The sequence below is a fragment of the Poecilia mexicana genome, unplaced genomic scaffold, assembly GCF_051168715.1.
Source record: "Poecilia mexicana isolate PSO_F unplaced genomic scaffold, ASM5116871v1 scaffold_10, whole genome shotgun sequence".
In the NCBI taxonomy this organism is placed as follows: Eukaryota; Metazoa; Chordata; class Actinopteri; order Cyprinodontiformes; family Poeciliidae; genus Poecilia; species Poecilia mexicana.
In genome coordinates this window covers 10,290,154-10,314,824 of record NW_028263379.1, presented here as the reverse complement: position 1 = coordinate 10,314,824, position 24,671 = coordinate 10,290,154, and the positions used below count along the sequence as shown (strand labels likewise).

Genomic DNA, 24,671 nt, shown 5'->3' with positions numbered 1-24,671 from the left:
AATGTGACGTGTTTCTGCATGTGAAGCGTAGATGGTTTCTGCAAACCTGCACGTTCTCCGTGACAGCTGGGATTTCTTTCGTTTCTTACCTCAGTGCTGACGTTTTACTGACATGTTTACCTCTGTCAAAGATCTTTTTGTCACACCAGTGATGGTTTACAGACAGGTTTCGGCGGAGTTTGAGAAGTCACAGATTCTCTCTGAAATGTTGGATTTGTAGTTCAGATTTAGTATTTTAAAATTAAATTGAAATTTTTGATGATCAAAGTTCAGAATTTTACAGACTAACATTTCCAGAGATCCAAATTTAGCTGTTGATAGAAATAAAGATTTGAATTGATGAAAACTGTAAAAAAAAGTACAGGATGGATGGATGGATGGATGGATGGATGGATGGATGGACTAGCGGATGAAGGACAATAATAGACGGACAGCTTGGCAGATGGTTGGATGGCTTGGCAGACGGTTGGATGTCTATCCAGCAGATGGTTGGATGGTTGGGCAGGCAGTTGGATGGATGGGCAGACGGTTGGATGGCTGTGCAAACGGTTGGATGGTTGGGCAGGCGGTTGGATGACTGGGCAGCCGGTTGGATGGTTGGGCAGACAGTTGGATGGATGGATAGACAGTTGGATGACAGATGGTTGGATGGTTGGGCAGGCGGTTGGATGGCTGGGCAAACGGTTGGATAGTTGGACAGATGGTTGGATGGTTGGGCAGATGGTTGGATGGTTGGGCAGCATCCATCCAACCAACAGTTGGATGGTTGGGCAGATGGTTGGGCAGCATCCATCCAACCAACAGTTGGATGATGGGCAGACGGTTGGATGCTTGGGCAGATGGTTGGATGGTTGGGCAGGCGGTTGGATGGTTGGGCAGACAGTTGGATGATAGGCGGTTGGATGGTTGGGCAGACAGTTGGATGGTTGGGCAGACGGTTGGATGGTTGGGCAGCATCCATCCAACCAACAGTTGGATGGTTGGGCAGACGGTTGGATTGTTGGGCAGGCGGTTGGATGGTTGGGCAGACAGTTGGATGGTTGGGCAGACGGTTGGATGGTTGGACAGACGGTTGGATGGTTGGGCAGGCGGTTGGATGGTTGGGCAGACAGTTGGATGATAGGCGGTTGGATGGTTGGGCAGACAGTTGGATGGTTGGGCAGGCGGTTGGATGGTTGGGCAGACAGTTGGATGATAGGTGGTTGGATGGTTGGGCAGACAGTTGGATGACAGACAGTTGGATGGCTGGGCAGGCGGTTGGATGGCTCCAGCATTTAACCAACAGGATAATGAATTAAGTCTAGAAATAAAATAAATGTTCTCTTTCATTGTTTGTTTTTCCAGACTTTTCCAGACTTTTCCAGGCAGACCTTTCATCCCAGCCCCTCCCTGCGGTTCGGTGTATTAATTAGACGTTGTGCGTTAACAAATTGCTTTCCAGTGGCGCTCTCCGAATCTCAAACTAATTACTCTTCCTGTGTTCTCCTTGTTAATGCTGATGCTGTTAGCATGAAACGCCTAAAGAGGGGCCCAGAAATGTGTCTGTTCCTCCACATTAGCGCAGCTTTGATTTGATTACTCGCTGCAGAGCATTAACTCAGCTCTGACCGAGCCTTCATCGTGCAGCATTCAGCCACACTCGCTGCTCCTGTTGCCTGCTCTGCCTCTAATATAAATTTAGCTGGGCGAAACGCTCAGCAAGTGCCGTTTTGACGCCTTATGTAGGTCAATTCTTCTTCGGCGGCGTGTGATGAGTGATTTGGTTTTGTGGAAAAGGGAACTGCGGTTTTATTATTCATACTCCAACAGAGATTGGAGATTCGGTGCATTAAAGCATGACTCTGTCGCTTCCCCTCCTCGCAGAAGTGGTATTCTTTCTCTAAATTGAAATTAAAATGAGCATTTGATGTTGGTCCGAACTGTTTTTCAGCCTCAAAAATCTTTTTAAGATTCATCCCTGGACGGCCCATTTTCAGTTTAAAAGCCTTTAATTTCACCTTCTAGCTGCGGTTTCTGTAAGATTTATTGCGTTTTCTTCGTATTTGATTGCAAAAGTGGCCTTTCTAACTTCAGATTTAATGCAATTGGGCTCCGCAAAATGGACCCAACTCTCACGTAATTTCTCCACAGTGCAAAAGCTGAACACATGAGGTGAGTAGCGTGAAATTGACCTTGGGAAAGCAGCAGTGTGTGCGCCACGTTGAGATTGTTATTCAGAGAATCCAGACTAAATGTGTTTTATTTGGGACTCTCTCTCTGCAGAACCAGCGCCAACCTTAATGCCCTTACAAATATTGCCTCATGGTGGCTGCACCTAAACGGCTGCCCGATAATCATCAGTTCAGATAAAATCACGTCTTTTCTTCGGAGTAGCTTATCCGTGTTTGTAGCTTCAGAGCCGTTCGAGGCGCCGTACAGCTTTATGGTCGTGTCTCTTCTGTTGATCTAATTGGATACCCTCTGTTGCTGACGATGAATCATTGCCGGACCTCCTCTCCACTCTCAAGCACTTATTTTATTGAATGCATGGTTCCCTGAAACTCCAAGCTGTGTTTTAAAACTTGTATCTTTCCCCTGACTCCAGCCATTGATCTTTCTTTCCTCTTCTTCTTCCTGTCCGTTTTTTACAGCTGTGTAGCGGTGTCACTTTTTATTCCTGTGGCAGATTATATGTCTGCTTTTATGTCCTCTGTCTCCCCAGAGAAAGGCTCTAAGTTCAGGCCGTTCCCTTCTCTCCGCTAATTGACTCCCAATTTCACAAATGCACTTTAAGGTGGAGAAAAAGCCGACTTGTCTTTCTGTCCATGTGGAGGACTGACATGACGCCTCTGCTCCATTTATCTGGCCTTGATTCTTGACCTGCTGAGACGGAGGACGCTCTGCAGTTCAGTGGTCAAACTAAAAATGGAAAACAGAAACTTTCAGAAAAGTACGCTCACCAACGATGGGATGAATTTGGTTGTAATTGATTACATTTACTAGAAAACGTGCTTTTAAGAGTATTTTTACTCATAAGTATCGCTGTTCTTACTTGAGTAAAATGTGAATGAAGAGCCAGCTCGTTTTAACAAACCAGACAAAACCTGCAGTTTTTGCTAAATTTCACAAATTTTGATTAAAATGATCTGGAAATTTTTTTCTTTTGCCTGATTCTATTATTTCATAAATGTGGTATTTATATGAATTATTTTTATTTTGATCTTTAAAATACAAAAATGTCCACATCACTTTATATTTTGATCTGCCTGATTTTTAAAAGAGCATCTAAATAACAGACGTTTTGATCAGTTACTCAGTATTTTAGTAGACTTTGTACCAAATAAATTTTTTCACTCTTACTTGACTAATTTCTTGGATGGTTATTCTTTACTCTTACTTGAGTACAATTTTTGGGTTCTCACCATCACGGCCACCACCAGTAGCCGATTCAAAGCCGCTCCATTCTACACCAATCAGGTCCTATTAATTACCAGTTTAACCATCAACCAGTTGTTAATGACCAGTTTAACCAGCTGTTAATGACCAGTTTAACCATCAACCAGTTGTTAATGACCAGTTTAACCATCATCCAGTTGTTAATAACCAGTTTAACCATCATCCAGTTGTTAATGACCAGTTTAACCAGTTGTTAATGACCAGTTTAACCATCAACCAGTTGTTAATGACCAGTTTAACCAGCTGTTGATGATCAGTTTAACCATCAACCAGTTGTTCATGACCAGTTTAACCATCAACCAGTTGTTCATGACCAGTTTAACCAGCTGTTGATGACCAGTTTAACCAGTTGTTAATGACCAGTTAACCATCAACCAGTTGTTAATGACCAGTTTAACCAGCTGTTAATGACCAGTTTAACCATCAACCAGTTGTTAATGACCAGTTTAACCATCATCCAGTTGTTAATAACCAGTTTAACCATCATCCAGTTGTTAATGACCAGTTTAACCAGTTGTTAATGACCAGTTTAACCAGTTGTTAATGACCAGTTTAACCATCAACCAGTTGTTAATGACCAGTTTAACCAGCTGTTGATGACCAGTTTAACCATCAACCAGTTGTTAATGACCAGTTTAACCATCAACCAGTTGTTAATGACCAGTTTAACCAGCTGTTGATGATCAGTTTAACCATCAACCAGTTGTTCATGACCAGTTTAACCATCAACCAGTTGTTCATGACCAGTTTAACCAGCTGTTGATGACCAGTTTAACCAGTTGTTAATGACCAGTTAACCATCAACCAGTTGTTAATGACCAGTTTAACCAGTTGTTAATGACCAGTTTAACCAGTTGTTAATGACCAGTTAACCATCAACCAGTTGTTAATGACCAGTTTAACCAGTTGTTAATGACCAGTTAACCATCAACCAGTTGTTAATGACCAGTTTAACCATCAACCAGTTGTTAATGACCAGTTTAACCAGTTGTTAATGACCAGTTTAACCAGTTGTTAATGACCAGTTTAACCATCAACCAGTTGTTAATGACCAGTTTAACCAGTTGTTAATGACCAGTTTAACCAGTTGTTAATGACCAGTTTAACCATCAACCAGTTGTTAATGACCAGTTTAACCAGTTGTTAATGACCAGTTTAACCATCAACCAGTTGTTAATGACCAGTTTAACCAGTTGTTAATGACCAGTTTAACCAGTTGTTAATGACCAGTTTAACCATCAACCAGATTGGTTTTTACCCATCAGTAACTCGTTTTTCAGATTTTTAAGCCTCTCGTCATTCCTTTGCTCTTCTTTGGGAAGCAGTTTGAATATTTTCTCGTTTCTGCCTCGGCGTCGGACCCTGGTGTTGATTTCAGTTTCTCCATTTTCCCTGAAGCTCTGAATATGTTCAGTCACTGTTGCGAGTTTTTACAAATGGCGGGATTGCCTCTAGTGACTCAACCAGTGATGGCATTCCTTAGCCAGTCGTTTTGAATTTTGGTTTACCCTCTTTTGAAGATCAATGCTGACATCTTTCCATCTTGGCATGGTGTTAAAACTCTTACCTCTACTTAATTAGCAGCACCTGGGTTCTACTTTCCATCTTAAACAAATGCCTTTTCTATACTTCATTTGATTTTTATTTGATAACTAATGACAGCATGGAATCTGTTCTGTGTATTTAAAGGTAATTTTAGAATAAAGTCTTGGTATATCCACAGAAAGGTGTACTTTCTTTCTACCTTCTCTGTGGTTAAAGGTAGTGAGTTTCTCCCTCGGCGGCTGATCTGCACTGCGAACAGCTCCAGGAAAGCTGCTTTTTCTTTGACAATCGAAGGCAAAGATTTTTTTAATTACTCGCCTGATGCAGAGTAGAAAAGCTCTGGCTCTGCCTGTGGGTATTCATATTGACTTGAGTGTATGATGTTTTAATGAGGCAGCCTTGTGAATGATTTGTTGCAATTGTGTACGCTTAGAAGACTAATTTGTTTTTTTCTCCTTCGTTCTTCTGTGTTTCTAGTGGATGGATTCTTTGTTGACTCTGAGGCAGATTTGAGGTTTTCCAAACAGACCAGGATGTCAAAGATCTCCAAGGCGGTGAAGGCGGTGAAGAAAGTGGACACAGGCAATGTAATCCGGGCCATCGTGAGGTCAGGACAGGCGGCTCCCGGCCCCCCGCTGGGCCCCATCCTGGGACAGGTAAATTAACTACCATTTCACTTCTTGTTCTCTCAATTTGCTCTGAGTGATCTTTAATATCAACCTAATTGCGGGAGCCTTGCTTCGTTTTATTAGCCGACCTTTCTCACACAGCTTCCATTAGCCGTCAGACAACCTGATCCTTTCCTATTTTCACTTTGCCAATCACGCCGCTCCCTCTTCCCCCTCCACTGACCTCGCGCTACACCTCCATCTCCTCCCACAGCCCTGTTTAATTTCTCATTCTAGTCGCACATCTCCATTGTGCAGGTGTGTGCCACACACTTCCCTCAGCTTGCAACGTTTTTATCAGTTTCCAGGCTAAAGACACTAACGCCTCCATCAGCAGCAGCTGTCCATAAACATTAGCTTCACTCTTTACGGGCCGTAGATGAAATGGGACTGAACGTTTGAAGGCTTCAGCTTAAAATCTTCTGTTCTCCTTTCCGCTTCAGTTGCTCCGCTGAGGCAGCCGAGGTTGTATGGGTTTCTTTTTTTTTTTGTTTGTTTTTATTTGTTTCTCAGGAATGCACCACTGCAACTTTTTCTCCACTGATGCCGATTCTAACCAGAAAAATGTATCTGCTGGCTGCTACAGTAACAAGAAAAGTCAGCACTCCTCAAACAATGAGTGCTACCCGAGTTATTTTTTTCCTGAATAAAACAACAAGGCTGTGTCTCAGATACTCAGTGCTGTGTTTATTAACCAGATACAGAGGATATGAAACGTCGGCACAGCCCTGGAAAGATGGCAGGTTTCTGAGGTGTGAAAGAAAAGAAACACATTTATTCTGACCTACAGTCTGTACGACTCCAGTAAAAGACAAACCCAAACCTTTTAGGGCAAGGAAATAAAAAAACAAAGCTAGCACACTTGCATAAATAAGCACACCTTAAAGAGGATCTGTTTTGCAAAATTCACATTTTACACATTTTTATATTTCCATTTGTGTCTCAACTGCTTCTAAAAACAGCACAAGTGGTTAAGAAAAACACTCACCTGTTTTTTGGTATTGAATTGTTTCAAAAACCTCCCAATTGTTAAGTCATAATCAACGCCCCGTTACCTAGCAACGTCAGCCAAGCCCAGCCCCGTTACCTAGCAACCCAAACGGAGCTCCACCATGTTTTGTCAGCTGGTTTTACCGTTGTATGCGTTGTACAATGGCTGCTGGAAAAGACAAGTGTGTTTTTACAATCAAAACAAACAGGAATCTATAGTTAGTGGGAGAAATAGGTCGTGGTTTTCTAGAAAAAAAGAAATAAATAAGAATCCTACAACCGCTAGAATCTGACACCACCTAATGTTTTCTGAGGTCTTTGTGTCGCTTCCTTCAGTGGTTCTTGGTGCAGCACCACCACAGGTGAGAACAGCTTCTCAAAGTTTGTTTCTGTGTGAAAACGAAACACATCAGCTGGAAATGTAACAAATATTTCAAGAGATGCTTTTTATGACTTGGACACCACTGCTTTCAGATGCAACCAGGAGAAGGTCAGGAAAAACCGGAGTAATCGAACACCTTGGTGTTAATCTAAATTTTGGCAGGTGTGTCCTGAGTTTGCTCCTTCTCAGTGTGAGTTTGCATGTGGTAAAAGTTTTTGGACCTGGTTAAGTGGGTGTAAAACTTCTATTTTTGTATCCCAAACAGTTGTGTGAAGACCTTTTACATCCAGTGATCTTGCTTCAAAGTCTTTCTTGTAAAGCTTTTATTTTATTTCTCACCATAAAGGAGCAATCTGCTCCAGCTTTTATGGCCATTGAGCTATTAAAGGTTGATCGTCCCTTTCCAGATTGAATGAAAGCAGCTGCTCGGCTCGGTTCTGTACATACAAACGATCCAGTTAACCTCTTTTAATGGACAGTACTCATCAGCCCTGAACGCTGTTGCACACTCTGAAACCAGATCAATTCTCACACTTAATCCATCTGAGTGACTTAATGGCTGAGCTCAAGACAGCAGGACGGGAAAGTGAACAAAGCTGGCAGAACAGAGAAGATGTGAAAAAGGAGATAAGAGTTAAAATTATCACACGCTTCTTTCAAAGCCAGCTTCTCGTTTGTTATAAGATACTAAAATTCAGCTAAAACAGCCAAAGAAAAATAGCTTTTTCTACTTCGCCTAATCAGGAAAACGTTTTTAACTGCACAGCCAGACACAACTGATTAAACCACTTGCCAAGAACAGACAATTAAGGCTTCAAATTATAAGACAATGAGCATCTGTTCTGAGACGCTGGTGTTATTTCTGACTGAAGGACGTTTCAGCCAAACACAGAAGCTTGGAAGTGAAATATTAAATATTTCATTCTGCTTCCACCCGTGGATTACATTACAAGCATTGCTAAATTGTGTGTCCTATTCTTACATGACGGGACGTTGCAGCAGAAATGAAGGCAACGCGAGGGAAAGTAATTTGGTTACGTCGGCGCAGCGGCTCATCAGTTTATCCCAGCTGGCTCTGGTGAAATTTTTTAAGCCACCTACTGAATAATTGTTCCAGAAATGGTGGCAAATTGGGAGTTTTTTTTTTTAGCTATTATATCAAACAAAGGATTGCATTGTCAAGCAGATTTTCCTTAGAAAGATGCTGCTACTGGTGCTTCACAGCGTTGGTATTCAGGGTGTTTCATGTGCAGTTATGGGGAAAATAAAATACCCCATTCTGTAAATTCTGGTTTTGTTTGTGTGCATTTCCTATCCTCAGAGCCCCACAACAGAAGTACCGGGGGATATTTTCCATCTCGCTTTAATGGCTTTTATTAATTTAAAGGTACAATAGGCTTCTGGTTCAGGCAGCACTGAGGGCAGACAACTACATTCATAAAGACACAAGCAGGAGCCGGAGGAAGGACCAGAGAGCCGACAACAACCAACAAAGATCATTTATTAGCTACAGAATGTTAAAATGACTTGATATTTACCTTCTAAATGTATTTAAAATGAACCTGTACAAAAAAAAAACACATTTTCCACTCTGATTGTTTATCTAAGAAGAATGAGGTCAAAATTCAAAATGGAGAACTGGGCATTTATCGTATCGTCTGTCATTTATCGTGAAACATTTTGATTTATTGTTGCCACAAATTTCAATTAATGATGTTTAAAACTCCACTTTCTTTCAGATTTAAGAGGAAAATTGGCAGCCTGGTGCAGCAATTAAAATTAATTTGATCATCTATAGTGAGAAAGTAAACATGCATGAATTGTTTTGGCAATTTAGAACAGAAAAGTTCAAAAACAAAGGAATTAAAATTATTTCTCAGAGGTAAATGTATGGAAATTTTTTCCCACTGACCTCACATGCTTGTTTTTCCATCAGCTTCATCTGGAAGGAACATTTTCATTTCTTCTTGTTCTGATTTATTAAAGCGTTATAGTTTGGGATTTTTCCTTCATTTATTCATTATAAAGTCACCAAATCACCCCCCCAAAAAAAGAAAAATATTGAAACATACATGTTCGCTGGAGGAGCGCATGTTATTTTAGTTTTTCTTTTGTATTTGTTGTTTCATTCGGATGAATCAGAAAACAAAGCCTGTCTGTTTCCCTCCCCACCATTGTGGTTATTATATAATATATGTTTTTTCTGAACATGACAGACTTTCATTTTATATTTCTGTTATAAGTTTGAGTAAATAAATCGCCACTGCACTTGGAGCCACTCTGGGGAAAAAATAAAAGCTTTGCTTGCAGATGGAGGGAGTTTGTGTGTAGCATTAAAACCAACATTATTTATTCTGCATCCTGCCTCTGTTGGGTTCAGCCAAGCATTGTTACAAATTAACAAACTACATTTTTGGATAGAAGAAGAAAAAAAAAGTTATATATATGTTACAACCCCACCCTAAAATCCCTAAAGTAAATCCTGGCACTGGGCTTTAACATAAAACTAAAAAGTAACCCGAACAGTTGAGTAACAAAAGTATAATTTATTTTACAATCCAGATAAAAACAACTACTACAGGAGAAAAGAAAACAAAGGGGAGCTTAAGACTTCAGGGTCTCCAAGGCCAAAATAATAAACAAAACACCCCCTTATAACTATAAAATAAAACAACCACTTGCTAAAGGAGAACTAAAGGAAAATACAAAACCTAAACTCCCTTACTAACCAAAAACAGGAGAAAACAGGTTATAACAAAAATTGCAGAGAACCCCTACCAGCTTCCACCTCTGGATAATTGTACAAAGTTGCTCACAGCAAACTTAAGACAGTTCACACACACACACAGCTCTCAAGCAGAGTCACAGCTCATGGCCCAGGTCAAACAAAAGGAGAGGCTCTGGCATCTCCAGCTTGCTGCTTATATATGGTGGCTGACGAGCCCCAACACACTTCACCTGCAGCAATCAGGCAGAGCTGAAACAGAAAACACAGAGCTCTCTCAAAAAAAGAGAGCCCCTAGAGGTCAGTGACTGTATATGTTGCTTAAAAAAAACAAAAGTTAAGGACTCATGTTATTGTTGATGGCTGATGAATTCATCCAGTCGTCCAGCTGCAGAGACTTCCTGTAAAAAAGCAGGAGTTTGTGCCTTTTGTTGCTCTGGAGGAGATCCAGTCCTTAAGAGATGCTGCAACTTTTAGAAACAACTTTGCTGCAACATACCTGAATCAAACGACTGAATTCCCTCATCGGCAGAAAAACACTAACGATGATGTATTTATGCTTCCTTGAACAGGTTAGGATAGCTCTACTGGTGTGTTCACTAAATTTTTTGCACAAAAATAATTCCTAGAAAATGAGGATTTTACTCTGCTCAGTTCTATCTAATTTGAGCTGTTTTAGAGCGTCTTGTCACTTTAAATCCAAATAAGCGCCTGCATATGAAAATGGCTGCAACGGATGCGCAATTATAAAACCGTACATCTTAGAAAAGCAGAAGTGGAACCTCCTGCACAACCAACAAGAATGTAGTAAATGGTATCTGGATGGTAAGTCAAAAACAAAACACTTGTCAATACATTGGTAAAACCAGCTGACCAACCGTTCTGGAGCTCTGCTTGGGTTGCTAGGTGATGGGGCTGTGGTTGCTAGGTAACGGCACACTTCCCTTCCAATGTGACTTAACAACTGAGAGGTTTTTGAAACGGCTCATTTTCCAGACACTAGAAAACATTAACTTACAGCTCTGGAAAAAATTAAAAGACCATTTAAATGATCAGTTTCTCAAATATTTCTGTTTATAGGTATATGTTTGAGTAAAACGAACATTGTTCTTTTATTCTACTGACAACATGTCTCTGAAATCCCAAGTAACAATTTAGTATTTATTTGCAAAAAATGAGAAATGGTCAAAATAAGGAAAAAAGATGCAGACCTCAAACAATCCAAAAATTATTCATTTAGAAACAACAATACTAATGTTTTAACTCAGGAAGAGTTCAGAAATCAACATTTGGTGGAATAACCAGGAGATTTTCAATGAGGTTCCGTGCAGTGGGCTCTTTTTTTTTTTTTTTTTTTTTTTCCCAAAGTGTATTTCCAAAAAATGGCTGAGTGGTTTTTTTTAAAGCTCATGGGTTGTTTTTAGAAGCAGTTGAAACCCAGATAAAAGTACAAAAATGTGCAAAATTTGAATTTTGGCATAAAATTCCCCCATTTAAAGACTGTTGTCAATCTTCCAAGGTTCAGGTGTGCCAAGAAAACGAGCCCAACTTCAAATCATGTGCATAAAAATAAATATTTTTGGCAGTTTGCTAGTCTGCAGCCTCTGTTTGCATTTGAAAAAGTCTGGCAGCAGGACTTAGGCTTGTAAAGTTGTATCTAAATGAATCTGAATATCTCAAAGATGTCTGGCCAAAACCAATTATATGAGAAGAAAACACCAAGTATGAAGCACCCAGAAGAGGTGATGCAGCTGATTGTTGAGCCTGAGAACGCCTGCAGTCATTGAGTCAGCCATGAAGGGGTTAATTCAGATGCCATCTGTCTTACAGTCCTGAAGGTTGCTTGCAGTGGGGTTCAGCAGCGTTGTGCAAATAAAAACAGGTCAACATTTCTTCACAACGATGTGACGGATTGTCAGAGTCGTGCAAAAGAGAAAAATCTTGCTTGAGTTTGTACCGAGTTTATTTGCATTTTTCCTCTTTATCTTCACTTTCTGCGGATTAAACGACGGCAGTCTGGAATGTGATGTTCTTTGGAAAACATCGGGACATAAAATCCTTGTTCTTCGTTTTTCCCTGACGCTGTGAGAGAGCGCAGTAATATTTTTAGGCTACCATATTACGTTATTTGATTATATTGTGATATTTTTACTAGGGCTGTGATTTTAACGCATTAATTTCTATGAATTTATTACATAGATTTTTACAATTTTAACACAATTTACTGCTTTTTTCCCCCCCTTATTTACATACAGAAGTCCAGTTTTCGCTTAAAGGACGATTAGATGGGACGTTGGAAAATACTGTTGTGCTAAAAGTAGTTAGCCTGTCAAGTTACAGAAAGTACTTTGAAAGAAAACATTTTTCTTCAAATAAATTACATGAATTATCAGGGATTTCTGAAACACATGAAACCTTAATTAGTATAATATCACTTTACATCAATCTGATGGCTTTAAATAACTAATAAAAAAAAACAATAAATATCTTTGTTGTTGAGCTCATATGTCTATTAAGACCGGAACGATTAATCAGATTAATCGCAACGAATAAACTTAAAATAATTGTCAACTAATTTAGTAAACAATCATTAACCAAAGTATATAAAGTATAAAAAATGCCATTTGCTGAAAAAAAACAAGAAATTCACAGCAGTAATTAAGCCAAAGCTATAAAAATATTTGTGCATTTTGCATTTAAGATAAATCTGTAAATATGTTTTACCCAAAACTCCTCAAGTGGCTGAGTTTCAGCTGGTTCGTATTCACTAAAAATGCTATATTACTGCATTTTAGTCAATAAAATGCTTATTTTCCTTTTAAAAAGGAATTAAATTGTTTATTGGTATATTTTACTGTATTTCTAAGATTGTAGAAAACAGAAAAGAAATGAAAAATTGATAGAATGTGCCAATCTTGTTACCCAATTAATCAAATCGATAGAATAATTGATGACTAAAATAGTTGTTAGTTGAAAAAAATGTAACAACAAAAAAGGGTCAATTATAAGGTTTTTGATTAAATGTAGTAAATTTAAATGAACAGAAATTAACTTGTTTAAAATTAAAATCAACTCCAACTACTAATTGATATATTTCATACATTAAAAATGTAACTCTTCTCTTTAAAATCTAATTTAACATGAAAAACAGCACAGGCTGGACTTGGTTTCTTTTTGGTCGTGTAATCTTTTGTAGGACAGGTCCAGATATTCTGTTCAGGTCGGTGGTGTCCTCATCTTTCCTGTCACCTGGAAACTCATAATTCGTTTTCTTACCTGGGCCCCAAGCGGGCGCTCACTTCAGCTGTCAGGCGTCCTGCGGCGAGCGATTGGAGGACAGAGCCCCCCTGCTGAGGGCGAGAGCTCAATTCATCCTGATTTCCTGCACGAATCCAGACATGGAAGGCAGCAACTCGCACGCCTGCTTGCTTTTAGGGGTTTTTAAGCAGCGGGTCTCAGAAGGGTTACCACGGCGATAGATGGCGTGTCACAATCTGAGCGGTTCCTATTGTAATGGAATAATTAGTGTAGAAGTGCCGGGTGACTAATGATGAAGCAGGAAGTGAGAATTACTTCGTTTCACTCCGATGTGGGGGAAGGCGCGACTGCGTTCCTGCTGGAAACTGAGGCTGAACTCGCCTCCAGACGGCCGGAGGTCCTCAAATATTAAACTATTTCATGATGAAATTTTGGGATACATTTCCATATTAAGCTACTTAGATTCATGGCAATAAGGCATCAGCAGAAAGTAAATGTTTTTTAATGTTTTAAAATCAGCTTGATTCATACCCAAGACGTTTTAGTTCCTAATTTTAAATATCTACGTAACCCTTTTATGCATAGCCGTCTCTGCAGTGGACAGCCGTCTAAACGCCATTTTCTTTTGCTTCTTGTGGATTTTGATGTTATAAATGGACACAGACCACTGAAGAAAACACTCGTGCATCATTTATTACACTGCCAACTACTGGCCATCCACTGCAAGTGCAAGAACATTTTTGTTAAATCCAATATGGCCGACAGACGAAGATCCAGTCCCTCCTTCTGCTCTTGGAGCTAAAAAAAAATACTGTGACATGAAGTAACACTACTGATGTATTTTACAAATAACTTTGTTTTTGGAGAAAATTACAATGTGATCACCTAGAAAAAAAATCCTAAAGAAATATTTTGTAAAAATATCTTTTTCCTACCTTTTTTTTATACCTTAAGAAAATCAGAAACACTTTGGAAAACCATCCTGGCACAAAGGATCATATTTCATGCATGAAAGGGTTAAAATATTAAACCATTATGGTAAAAACTGAAATATGTAGTTTTTTTCCCCCCATTTACTCCTGATTGAAGAGTTTTATTGGTGTGTTTGGGTTCCTTGTCCTTCACTTGCATCTCTGTAAGTTGTGAGATTTAAAAGTAGGAATTCAGTTTTTATGAAGTTCATTGTTAAGACTTTATTCTCTCTGAGTTTGTACCAAACAGTCCAAGAAATGCCTGCGTATTCGTAATTCAGCATTCATTAATTTTCTGTGGAAAGTGAAAATGTGCCTATTTTTTGTAAAGTAAATCTAAAATATTCAAATCTAAATGTATCTCAGGAAGCCCAAATTTCTTGCCGGTTAGTGGAACGAGTTTCTACTAGCTTCATGTTTGTTGGCTGGTTTAGATATTTTTTCCCAACTTTGACCTACATCTGTTGGCCATTTTTATAAAACTTTCCTGTGAACATCCCTCAATGTTGTGGTAATTTTACAATTACTCCATTATTTTTAAAGATCTTCTTACTCTTTTTGTGGCCCATTTTGCTTGTTAATTAGAAACTACCTGTAATATTTCACCTCATATGTTTTAAATGCATCTTTACCTTTAATCAGCTGCGATCAAAATGCTCACCTAATAATCGTGCAAACAGTGAATATTTCCTGCTGTTTCAGTGGAAACAGCAGTTTTGCAACAACAAAACCAAAAGCCCACAGCTGAGGCTGGGTTAGTCCGAGCCGGTTGTAAATGTTTTCCAGCCTCGTTCATTAGATCCCTGAATGGATTTCTGTCTGCTGGTGATTGATGCGTGGGAAGCCGGGCTCACAGCAGGACCTTCAGCTTGTTACTCCTGGAGAATCACGTTTTAGACTTTTTGTTCCTCTGATAATCTTCCTCTGGAGACCTTCCGTCTTTTTTAACCTCCTTTTTCTTCTGTGCTCCGTTGCCCAGCACCTAAATAGCAGGTTTACTCTGAAAAGAAACACCCGACTTATTAGCTCAGATATTGCAAATGAATTTTTGTAAGCAGGATTAGAGATGCATAATTTAAGATTTGCATCAAGGAGCTGTGAGTAATTCATCCCCAAACATCCCTGCAGCTTGATTTCATACCTGCTCTTTCTTCTCTTTCTTTCTTCCTAAATTTTGCATAATTCATAAAGAGCGTTGGAACACCATGGCTTTGCAGATGACAGTCTCTCCTCAGCTTTCACTAAGTTATTCAGTGTTAGAAATACAATCTTTTCACATTGCGCCACAGGAAATTTTATACTTACTGTACAGTTTCTGTCTCAAAGCTGCTGGGATACATTTTTTAAATGAGTCGCATGATTATGTGCAATAAAAGTAACTCATCCGTCTCTCCTCTGTTGGGTTTTCTGGCTTCCTTCTCCGTTTGTTTGTTTGGTCTTTCCTGCTTTTGGTAATCATGATTATGAGCGTTTAGCGGCTAAATTACTGAATTAAATATCAGCTGGATCTTTGAATGAGCAGAATCTCTCTAAATGCGCTGCTCTTTCCTGAAATGTGGGTTGTATGCAGTTAAATATTTATGACACATCGTCGTTGTTTGGCTTTTCTATCTGGTACATTGCATCCTCAACAAAAATGTGTAAGTGTTTATAAATTTAATAAATCGTCTCCCTGACACAGATCAGCGTGATCTATGAACTTCTCATCGGCGTCAATACTGAAAAATCTTTGATTAATTATAGGTAATAGCTACAGATCGAATGTTTTTATCAGTTTAAGTTGAGATTAAAACAAAAATATAACATTTGAAGATACAAGCAATGCAAACTTTACAGTGTAGAAAAAATTCAGATCATATATGTCTTTGCATGTTGTAGCTATTTTTAAAAGAATAATTTACATTGTTTTCTTTAAAATTGATAAATGACGGTGGCTCTTTAAAATTAATTATTTTTTTCATTTATGGAGAAATACTGATGTTAAGTTGCACTGTCTAATACAGACCTCAACGTTATATATCTTTTTCTTCCTTAAAAAATATATTAAGAGAAAAAAAAATTTAAGAAAAAGAATTATTTTATTCAAGACAAAAATGTGTACGTATTTAAAAAAGATATACGTTTTTTAATTAAAAATTATGTACATATAAGATTTATTTCCTTTTTCTTTCTGTTGTCTTGCATTTATTCTGCAAAACTGAATGAAATGTCACATTTTAACTTCACTAAATCCTTTAAGTCTGAATAGTGTAAATAAAACCTAAAATACATAAAAAGTGTTTTGGATTTATAATGTTTCTTTAATCTAAAATCCACCCGAATGCTTTTTCTGAGATCAGTTAAAAGTAGTTTTAAATTTATGCTTTCCTTTCATTTTTATTTAAATGCACGTTAGGCTGAAAAGACTTCATGAAACCTTTTTATTATCATTATTTCTGCTCTCTTTGTTGCTTCTCTGTTTAACTGAACATTTTCTCAGGTTTAAGGCTCAGCTTTAGACACGCAGCAGATCCTCCTGATTTGTCAGCCACTGTGATTGTCACATAAATAACTTTTCTTCCATTTGAGTTGCTGTGGGAACTTTAAAAACTGATTGAAGATTAGCCATCAAAGCTGCTGCTGCTGCTTAATTTTGCATAGCGCGAGTCATTTAGCAGCATTTGCCGCTGAACATTTTCTCTTCTTTTCAAGCTAAAGCCTTTATTTTGGCAGAGAGCCGACGTGTTTTCTCTTGCTGCTCGGCATTAGACTCTCATGAAGATTCAAACAATTGTGATAATATATTTTAGTATAATCATCCCCCCACCCCCCAGCTCTAAAACCTGTCACAGTGATGCTTCAGTAGGAGTGGGAAGTATTTTTGGATGCAGCTTCCTTTCCAAATATTTGGAATTTGATAAATTTCATCGCTCTGTTATTTTTGTGACGTCTGATGAGGAGCAGTGGTTTCTTCCTGAAGCTTGGAGTTTGCAGCACTTACTGCCTATCTGTGTGTTTATGGCTTGTTTCACCTCTGAATGCTTGTTCCTCGCTGTGTCCTGTCAGAATATTCTGTTTGAGTGAAAGACACGTTAAATAATTCATGCAAGACTCCGCTGAAATCATTTTGCATGCAGAGTTTTCTCACTTTCCTTGTTATATCTCAGTCTTCAGGTTTGGATTGTTAGTGTTTCAATCCAACATTCATCCGTCCATCATCTATCACAAGGCAGAGACACTCAGGACAGACAGAAACTCACACTCATTCCTAACATAACAGGTTCATTTATGAGGAGAACATGCGAGCTGCAGAATCCCCGGTAGCAACGATGCTACCAGCTGTGCAGCTTGCAGCCCTGCTGCTACAATTATTTAGCATATTGAGTTTCCAATTAACAGCATTTACTATCTTAGGTTTTGATTCAAACTGATATTTTCAATTAATAACGAGTGAATTTAGTAGTTTTAATTAAGCATAAATTAAAATGTTGCTTCTTTTTGGTGCAGGAAGCTAATATTAGCCAGTTAGTTAGTCAGGCTATCTGCTCCACAGCCTTTTCCTAATCAAATTTTAATAATAGATGCTTCATAGTTCAGAGGCTACGCTATGCAAGTAGCATGCCTACTGTTATTAGTGTTGGTCTGTCAGGACAATTAATCCTGCTAGACGATAAATTGTCCCAGAAATTATTGCGATAAATGATAATATTGTTTAGAGACAATTTTCAAGTAATACAGCAAAAATTAAGATTATTTAAAATGATCAGTTTCTCTGATTTTACATTTAATAGGTATATGTTTGAGTAAAATGAACTTTGTTCTTTTATTCTATGAACTACTAACAACATGTCTCTGAAATTTCAAGCAAAAATTTAGTTTTTATTTGCAGAAAATGAGAAATGGTCAAAGTAATGAAGAAGATGAAGCGCTTTCAGACCTCAAATAAAGCAAAGAAAACAAATTCATATTCATTTATAAACAACAATACTAATGTTTTAACTGAGGAAGAGTTCAGAAATCAGTATTTGGTTTAAAAACCAGGAGGTTTTCAGTCGGGTTCAATGCTCTTAGTTTCCACAGCTGTAATATGATAGTGGCATAATAATGCAAGAACACATTTTCGGAGATCAATAAACTTTAAATTCTAACGAACATCTAACATTTAACACATGTTTAATATCCAGAATAAATAAACAAACATAAACAACAGAAAAAATAAAACAAAATAAATCATGAAGTTTTCTATAGACTCGGTTGATTTGGGGAATGTTTGTTTTGGTTGTATTTACCCAGAATGCCTTGCACTGTAGTCCTCTTTCTGTAGTCCTTGGTTTGTAGGGAGTTCGATTGGACCTCCACAAACGAACCAGACTTTCTGGACAAACAGACTAGAGCTTGATCAAAGTGAACCAAACAGGGCTAATGTGAATGGAGCCTTAACATGGAATGGAGAAAATGAGAATCATTGTAAAACTAGAAATACTATTAAAAGAGTAAATAAAAGCCTCATATAAGCAGAAAGACATTTTAAAATTAAAACTAAAAAAAAGGATGAGACACAATAGAAATAAACCAATGAACCGTTTTATTTTAAAGGCTGCATGAACCACGTCGTTTCTGCTCATCTCAAGTTTTCAGGGAGTTTTTGTAATAATTTAAACTATTAAAAACTCAGCCTATAAAAGCATGCACATGATGTTTTTTAAGTGTTTGTTAAAGTTCAGTGTTCAGTCCATTATGGCGCCTTTGCTCCTTGAAGTCTCTGTTTTTAGCAGAGTTGTGACTTTTAACCTCTCATTTCTGAGAAAAACAACAAATTTCTGCCTTTTCTTCATTAAATGGGAAGAACTTCTGACCCGTTAATTCATGGATATTTTGGATTCACTCAGTGACTCAGTGGACTTTTGTGAAGTTGGACATCATCAGCGAAATTGTTGACTTACTCATAATCTGTGGAAGGGAAACATTTAAAAGCCTTTTCTACCATTTAGTGAATATTTATGCTGTTCAGTCTTTGTTTTTATTTCCCCTTGTTTATATTTAAAGGTGAAACCGGGTTTATGTCTCACCTGATACCTTTAAGTTTCTTGCGATTCATCCTTAAGCTGCTTCTCTTCAAGCTTTTTGACCCACTGTCTGTGCAGTTATCTTAAAGTGTTTCCTATTTTACTCTCAGTTGTGTTTCCAATAACCTTAATCTCATCATAAGCATTTGACTTACTTATCCGATGAAAGAAATTGCACCCAGACGCAGAAATCTACTTGGTTTCACCTCATCAGTCACCAGAATCTGAGCGGACAGAAACTCTGTAAACACTTCAAAACTCATCTGGTTGTTTCTGTTTTCTGTCGTCAGTCAGCATGACTGATGCGACCCCATGTTTATCCATCAGCCTAGTTTCAGGTTTTGTCACAGACGACATTTTATGCATCATGTCTCATGTAATCCAGGCGATCTCCTTACTTTTTTGTTCTCATTTGGTTAGCGATAATCTGATAATAATTTTAGATCCTTAGCATCCTGAAGCGTCAGCTCATCAATCAAAGCCTTGCAGCGTTTTGATGAATCTGAGCCGACAGAAATCCTGTAGCAGCTTCAGGATTCATCTGGTCGTTTCTGCTTTCCATCATTAATAAACATGAGGAACAGGAAGCCGTGCAGGACCGCTGCTCTGCTTCACATTGTTCCACAGATTAAAGATTATGCATCCTCTCATGAGTCAGACATTTCCCTTTATATTTACAGTGTTTAGGACACGATTATTGTTTTAGGTTTAGAGTTTTGCCCTTTCACTCCTCTTGTGAATTTCTCTCTTCATGTCTTCCTCCTGCTCTTCATTTGCAGCTGCAGTTTTTTTTATTTTCCATTAGCAGGCCTCCTCTGTTATCTCTGCTTTTTATATTTTCAGGTTCACTTTTCTGCTCCTTTAATTTCCCTCAGACTGTCAAACACTGGATCTGATTGGTACGAACATTTCCAGAAACTCTCCGAGCCGTTTTGTCTCTTTCAGACGCAAAGAGAGAAACATTTTTCTGGCCAAATGTCTGATGCTCCGTTCAAAGCAGAAATTCCCCCACAAAAAATACCAAACTCTGAATTAACAACAGACGTTTTTATTGTCTGATTAAGAGATAAATAAACATTTAAGTCTGACAAAGAGATTTTAAACTTAGCAAAGATTAAATACTTTGTGTTTGAAAGTCTGCAAAAATTTATTCTAAATGAAGGATTTCAGGGTGTGATTTAAATATCTGTATAAGCTATTTATGTTGCTTCAACTAACAATTATTGTAGTAATCAATTATTTTATCAGTTATTCTGTTTTTTGACTAATCGAATGTTTAAAAATCGGCACATTCTTCAGGTTTTTCATTGAACCTCTTAAGCTTTTATTAATGTTAGAAATACATTAAAAGATGAAGGTAAACAGATAATTTGGTTCATTTTTAAATAGGAAAATAAACATTTTATTGCCTAAAATGCAGAAATGTAGATTTCCTTTAGTGAATTTGAACTGAGTAAAGATAAAACTGCCACTGGAGGAGATTTGGGTGAAAAATATTTACAATCAAAGATGTTTTTATCTTAAATGCAAAATCTACATGCTTTGTACAGTTTTGGCTTATTTACTTTTCTGTGTTTTTTTTTTCAACAAATTACATTATTTTGAGTCCAGTTAATGATTAATAATCTACTAAATTAGTTGCAGATTATTTCAATAATTAATCACGATTAATCTGATTAACTGTTTCAGCTCTGATTCAGTGAAGTATATTGACTTTTACGTTACATGCAGTGTATTTTTTTTTCCAGTTCATGACTGATCCCAGAGAAGCAATGTCCCGTTTTGTTGTGAATTGTTTTTTAATACAATATTGCAATAATAAACTGATTCGCATTATTAGTAAAATCTGGAATTAAGAAGTAAAACAGCATGGATAATAAAAATTTTTATTGATCTTCATGGATTTAAAATGCCTGAAATGAGTCTTGCACACACTTAATGACCAGTTAGGATAATATAATTACACTCTGAATAAAATCCTTTTTATTGTTCATGTTGATGTTAATTCTGGCGTAAATTGGGAACTTAAAGCTGCAGCATGAAATTTTTATAAAAATGTTCTTTTACATATTTGTTGAAATGGTCACTATGTTGTTACAGTTTGGTTTGAGACAGACAATTTGTGAAAATATTGATCTCCTCTACCTTCTCCCAGTGCTCCCAGTGCTAACCACAAACAACCAATCAGAGCCAGGAGGCGGGTCTTAGTGCTGTCAATCATGCATGTGAGTGATCTCTGCTACTTCTCGTCAGTGAAGCCCATTAGTCACCGACAAAGGCGGATAAACAGTTTCCCTGTAACAGTAAGCCGCTTCTCAGCCATTAGCACGTTTAGCAGTGCTAAACGTGCTAATCAACCTTGCTAATCAAACGTGCTAATCAACCTTTATAAGGTTGATTGGCAACACTAAGACCCGCCTCCTGGCTCTGATTGGTTGTTTTGACTGGGAACGGTGCATTTCTTCAGACGGCAATAATAGCTCAGGGAGGAGGCAGAGAAAAACTAAAATAACAAAAAAAAAAACAACTATGTAAAAAATATATATATTTAATAAAAATCACATACTGCAGCTTTAAGGATTTAAAGTTCCTAAAATGAGTCAAGTTTTATTTATGACTTTTCAGAGAATTTATCTGGTGATGCGTCGGAATAATCTAGTTACACTTTAAATGTGTAAGTTGGGAACATAATCATTCATCCTGCCTTTGACTTTTTGTAAAACAAAATCTTCTATCAGAATTTAATTCTCGGTAACTAAAAACAGAAAACAGCAGCAAAACGTCCGATCAGATCAGCAGAGATCAAAACCTTCAAAGCACTTCAGGTTGGTGAAACAACTATAGAAATTTATTGCACTTTTTTTGATTTGGGCCCTAAGGTAAATGTCACCGCTCCGTCTGAGACCTGCATTAGTATTCGTTTGCCCGCAGTATTGCGTTGCATATCAGATTCTTTTGCATCATCACTTGTCTTAGAGTTTTACTTTGAAGTTCTCTTCCCAAAGCAGCGGTGCTGACGGCGAGATGAATGATTTAGACGTCTGTCCGTTAGATGTGGCCTCTCTGAGGAGATAGGTGCGTTTGAGCTCATATGCATCGGAGTAATGAGGTGATGCGCTTCGTCAGAAAGGACTCAGCGAAGCAGAACGAAGCCGTGTGTTTGTTTAAAGGCTCCTGTAGTTGGAAACGTCATTGTTGTCAGGATGCTGTGTCGTGGCTTTGTGCTCCAGCTCTAAATACACGAAGGAAGCAGCAGATAAATGGCAGTGGAGAGCCATTCTGCTTCAGGCAGCTGCCCCAGCCCTTTAATCTTAGCCATGCTCTTCTTCTCATTTTTTCTCCCTGGCTCTGACTAACCACCCCTGACAGGGAAGTGCAGAGAGGTATGCTCCCTGTCGGCTGCGGGGCAAATTTAAACAAACGAGAGAAATAAAAAGAGCAAAAGGAGGAACTGACAGCTTCTTGAATAATTAGCACAATGGATAATAAGGAGGAGGCAGAGAAGAAAGCAAACAGAAGAGGCTTTTCTTGAAGAGCAACTCATGAGAGTGAGAGGAAATGCTGAGCATCGTATCTGCAGCTTAACAGGTGTAACAAATTCTAGGAGGCAGTCATTTTCCGCGGCTGCTGCCTGTGCAGGCGGTGCTTTTAGTGTAATAGAAATATGAGAAGTTGCCCAACAGGGACTGCATGCAGAGTGCATGTGTTTGAAATGTAGAGCGAACAAAGGAGGGGGAGAGATGAAAGACAGAGGCTGCATGCTGTCTGCCAGGTTGGTTTTCCCTCTGAGATTTCTCCCCGATCCAGAGCGAACGTCCCCGCAGTGACTCGAAATGAACAGAGTCTGCATTAGTCTTAATGCGTCCTCTGAAATCAAGCTTCAAAATGGGCACTTCCTGTCCAACAAAAATAAGCCTCGGTTTCAATTAGCGCCGTCCGTAAAAGCTGAGAAAAGAGAGCGGCAGGTGCATTCATGAAAAAAAGATGTCACACTTTTACTGCTGCCCTTAAAAGACGGCCCTCATCACTTTCTGAGGGTTAAAGACGGACGCCACGCTGGATCGTCTGAGCCAGAACGTCTGGGCTGCTGGGGCCGCAGGCGTGATCGTGATAAACGGCGGCTTTTCGCCTGATTTCACGCAGTCACATCTGAAAACGTACTGTCACTTCTGGTGGATTTTTATGTAGCGACAAAGTTTACAGATTCCTTCTTGTTTTGAGATCAAAAAGCCGTTTTTAAATTCCGGTTTAATTTATTTAACTGCTGTGAGAAGCTGGTTTGACCTGAGTCATACATATATCTAAACTTCTGGCATATTTTCTCTCATTATTGTGGACTTTATCAATAAATCAATAAATCAAGTTTATATTTACAGCACATTTCTGCAACACGGGAGTTCAAAGTGCTTTACATCATAAAAGCACAAAAATAAAAATTAATTAAAACAACATACAGTCACCAGCTGAGAAAACCAGTTGAGAAACATTAAATTTTGTTGACTGTCATCATTAAAATCATCAATAAACATCAAATATGTTGATCAATGTTTCATTAATTGTGGTTCAAAAGACACTCTAAACAGGTGGTTTTAGCCTTGATTTAAAGGAACTCAGTGTTTCGGCTGTTTTTCAATCTTATGGAAGTTTGTTCCAGATTTCAACTACTTCATTATAAAACCTTAGAAGAAATTATAAGTCAATTAAGCTCCAGTTCCTGCTGTCTGGATGTCCTACCCACACATCTGCCTGTTGTTGCTAATGATCTGATCCAAATAGTAACTCATCACTCTCTTCAGGTGTTTTCCCCCAGGCTTTGAAAACAGCAGCTATCAAACCACTGATAAAAAAGAACAATCTGGACAAATCACTGCTGCAGAACTACAGGCCAATCTCAACCTCCCATTCATCAGCAAAAATATTGAAAAAGCAGTTTTTAAACAATTAACTAACTTCCTAACAATAATGAATCACTTCGACTCCTTCCAGTCTGGTTTTCGTGCTCACCACAGCATGGAGACGGCCTAGTCAAAGTGTTCAATGATATCCATATAAATACAGACTGTGGGAGAACCACAGTGCTGGTTCTGTTGGACCTCAGTGCAGCTTTCGACACTGTTGACCACGACATAGCAATTATTTAGTTTAATTAAATAATCACAATAATTATTTAATTTGATTATTGATTGTTTTATTTAATTATTAAATTAACTAATTGATATAATTAAGTTAAATAATTATTTAATTTCTCTTTGCCATTAATAAAGCATTTTTGAATTTGAATCAGAAAATACATTTTTTTTAAAATAGTTTGACCACATCTATCACAATATATATTTATTATATACTTATTATCCAGCCCTACCAAGGCTGTACAAAAAATCTGATTAATCACAGTTAATTGATGATTTACCAATGTTTTTAATGATTAGTTAACAAAAACAGAACAAATCAGTAACACAGCTTTAGCTTTAAAACCAGCCGAACCCGAATGAATTGTCAGCATCCGGTGGATGTGAAACACGTTTATTAGTTTTCACTCTGAATGTGCATCAGGAACCAGCTCACAGTTTTTGACCCAGTTCCACATGGTGCACCGAACGGGGCGCCTCTCGTCGCTCCATGAGGAAACAAGGCACTTAACCGTACAGCAGA

The 24,671-nt window shown here is 38.2% G+C and overlaps 1 protein-coding gene across 1 annotated transcript in view; it reads left to right on the top strand.

The window, feature by feature from the left end:
* mrpl11 (mitochondrial ribosomal protein L11) overlaps nt 1-24,671 on the top strand; it is an 81,739-nt gene that overhangs the window by 22,791 nt on the left and 34,277 nt on the right. The window contains exon 2 of the mRNA XM_088009403.1: nt 5,458-5,636. Within this exon, the coding sequence (XP_087865529.1) occupies nt 5,514-5,636 (123 nt within the window). The 5' untranslated portion in view covers nt 5,458-5,513. The remainder of the gene's footprint in view (nt 1-5,457; nt 5,637-24,671) is intronic.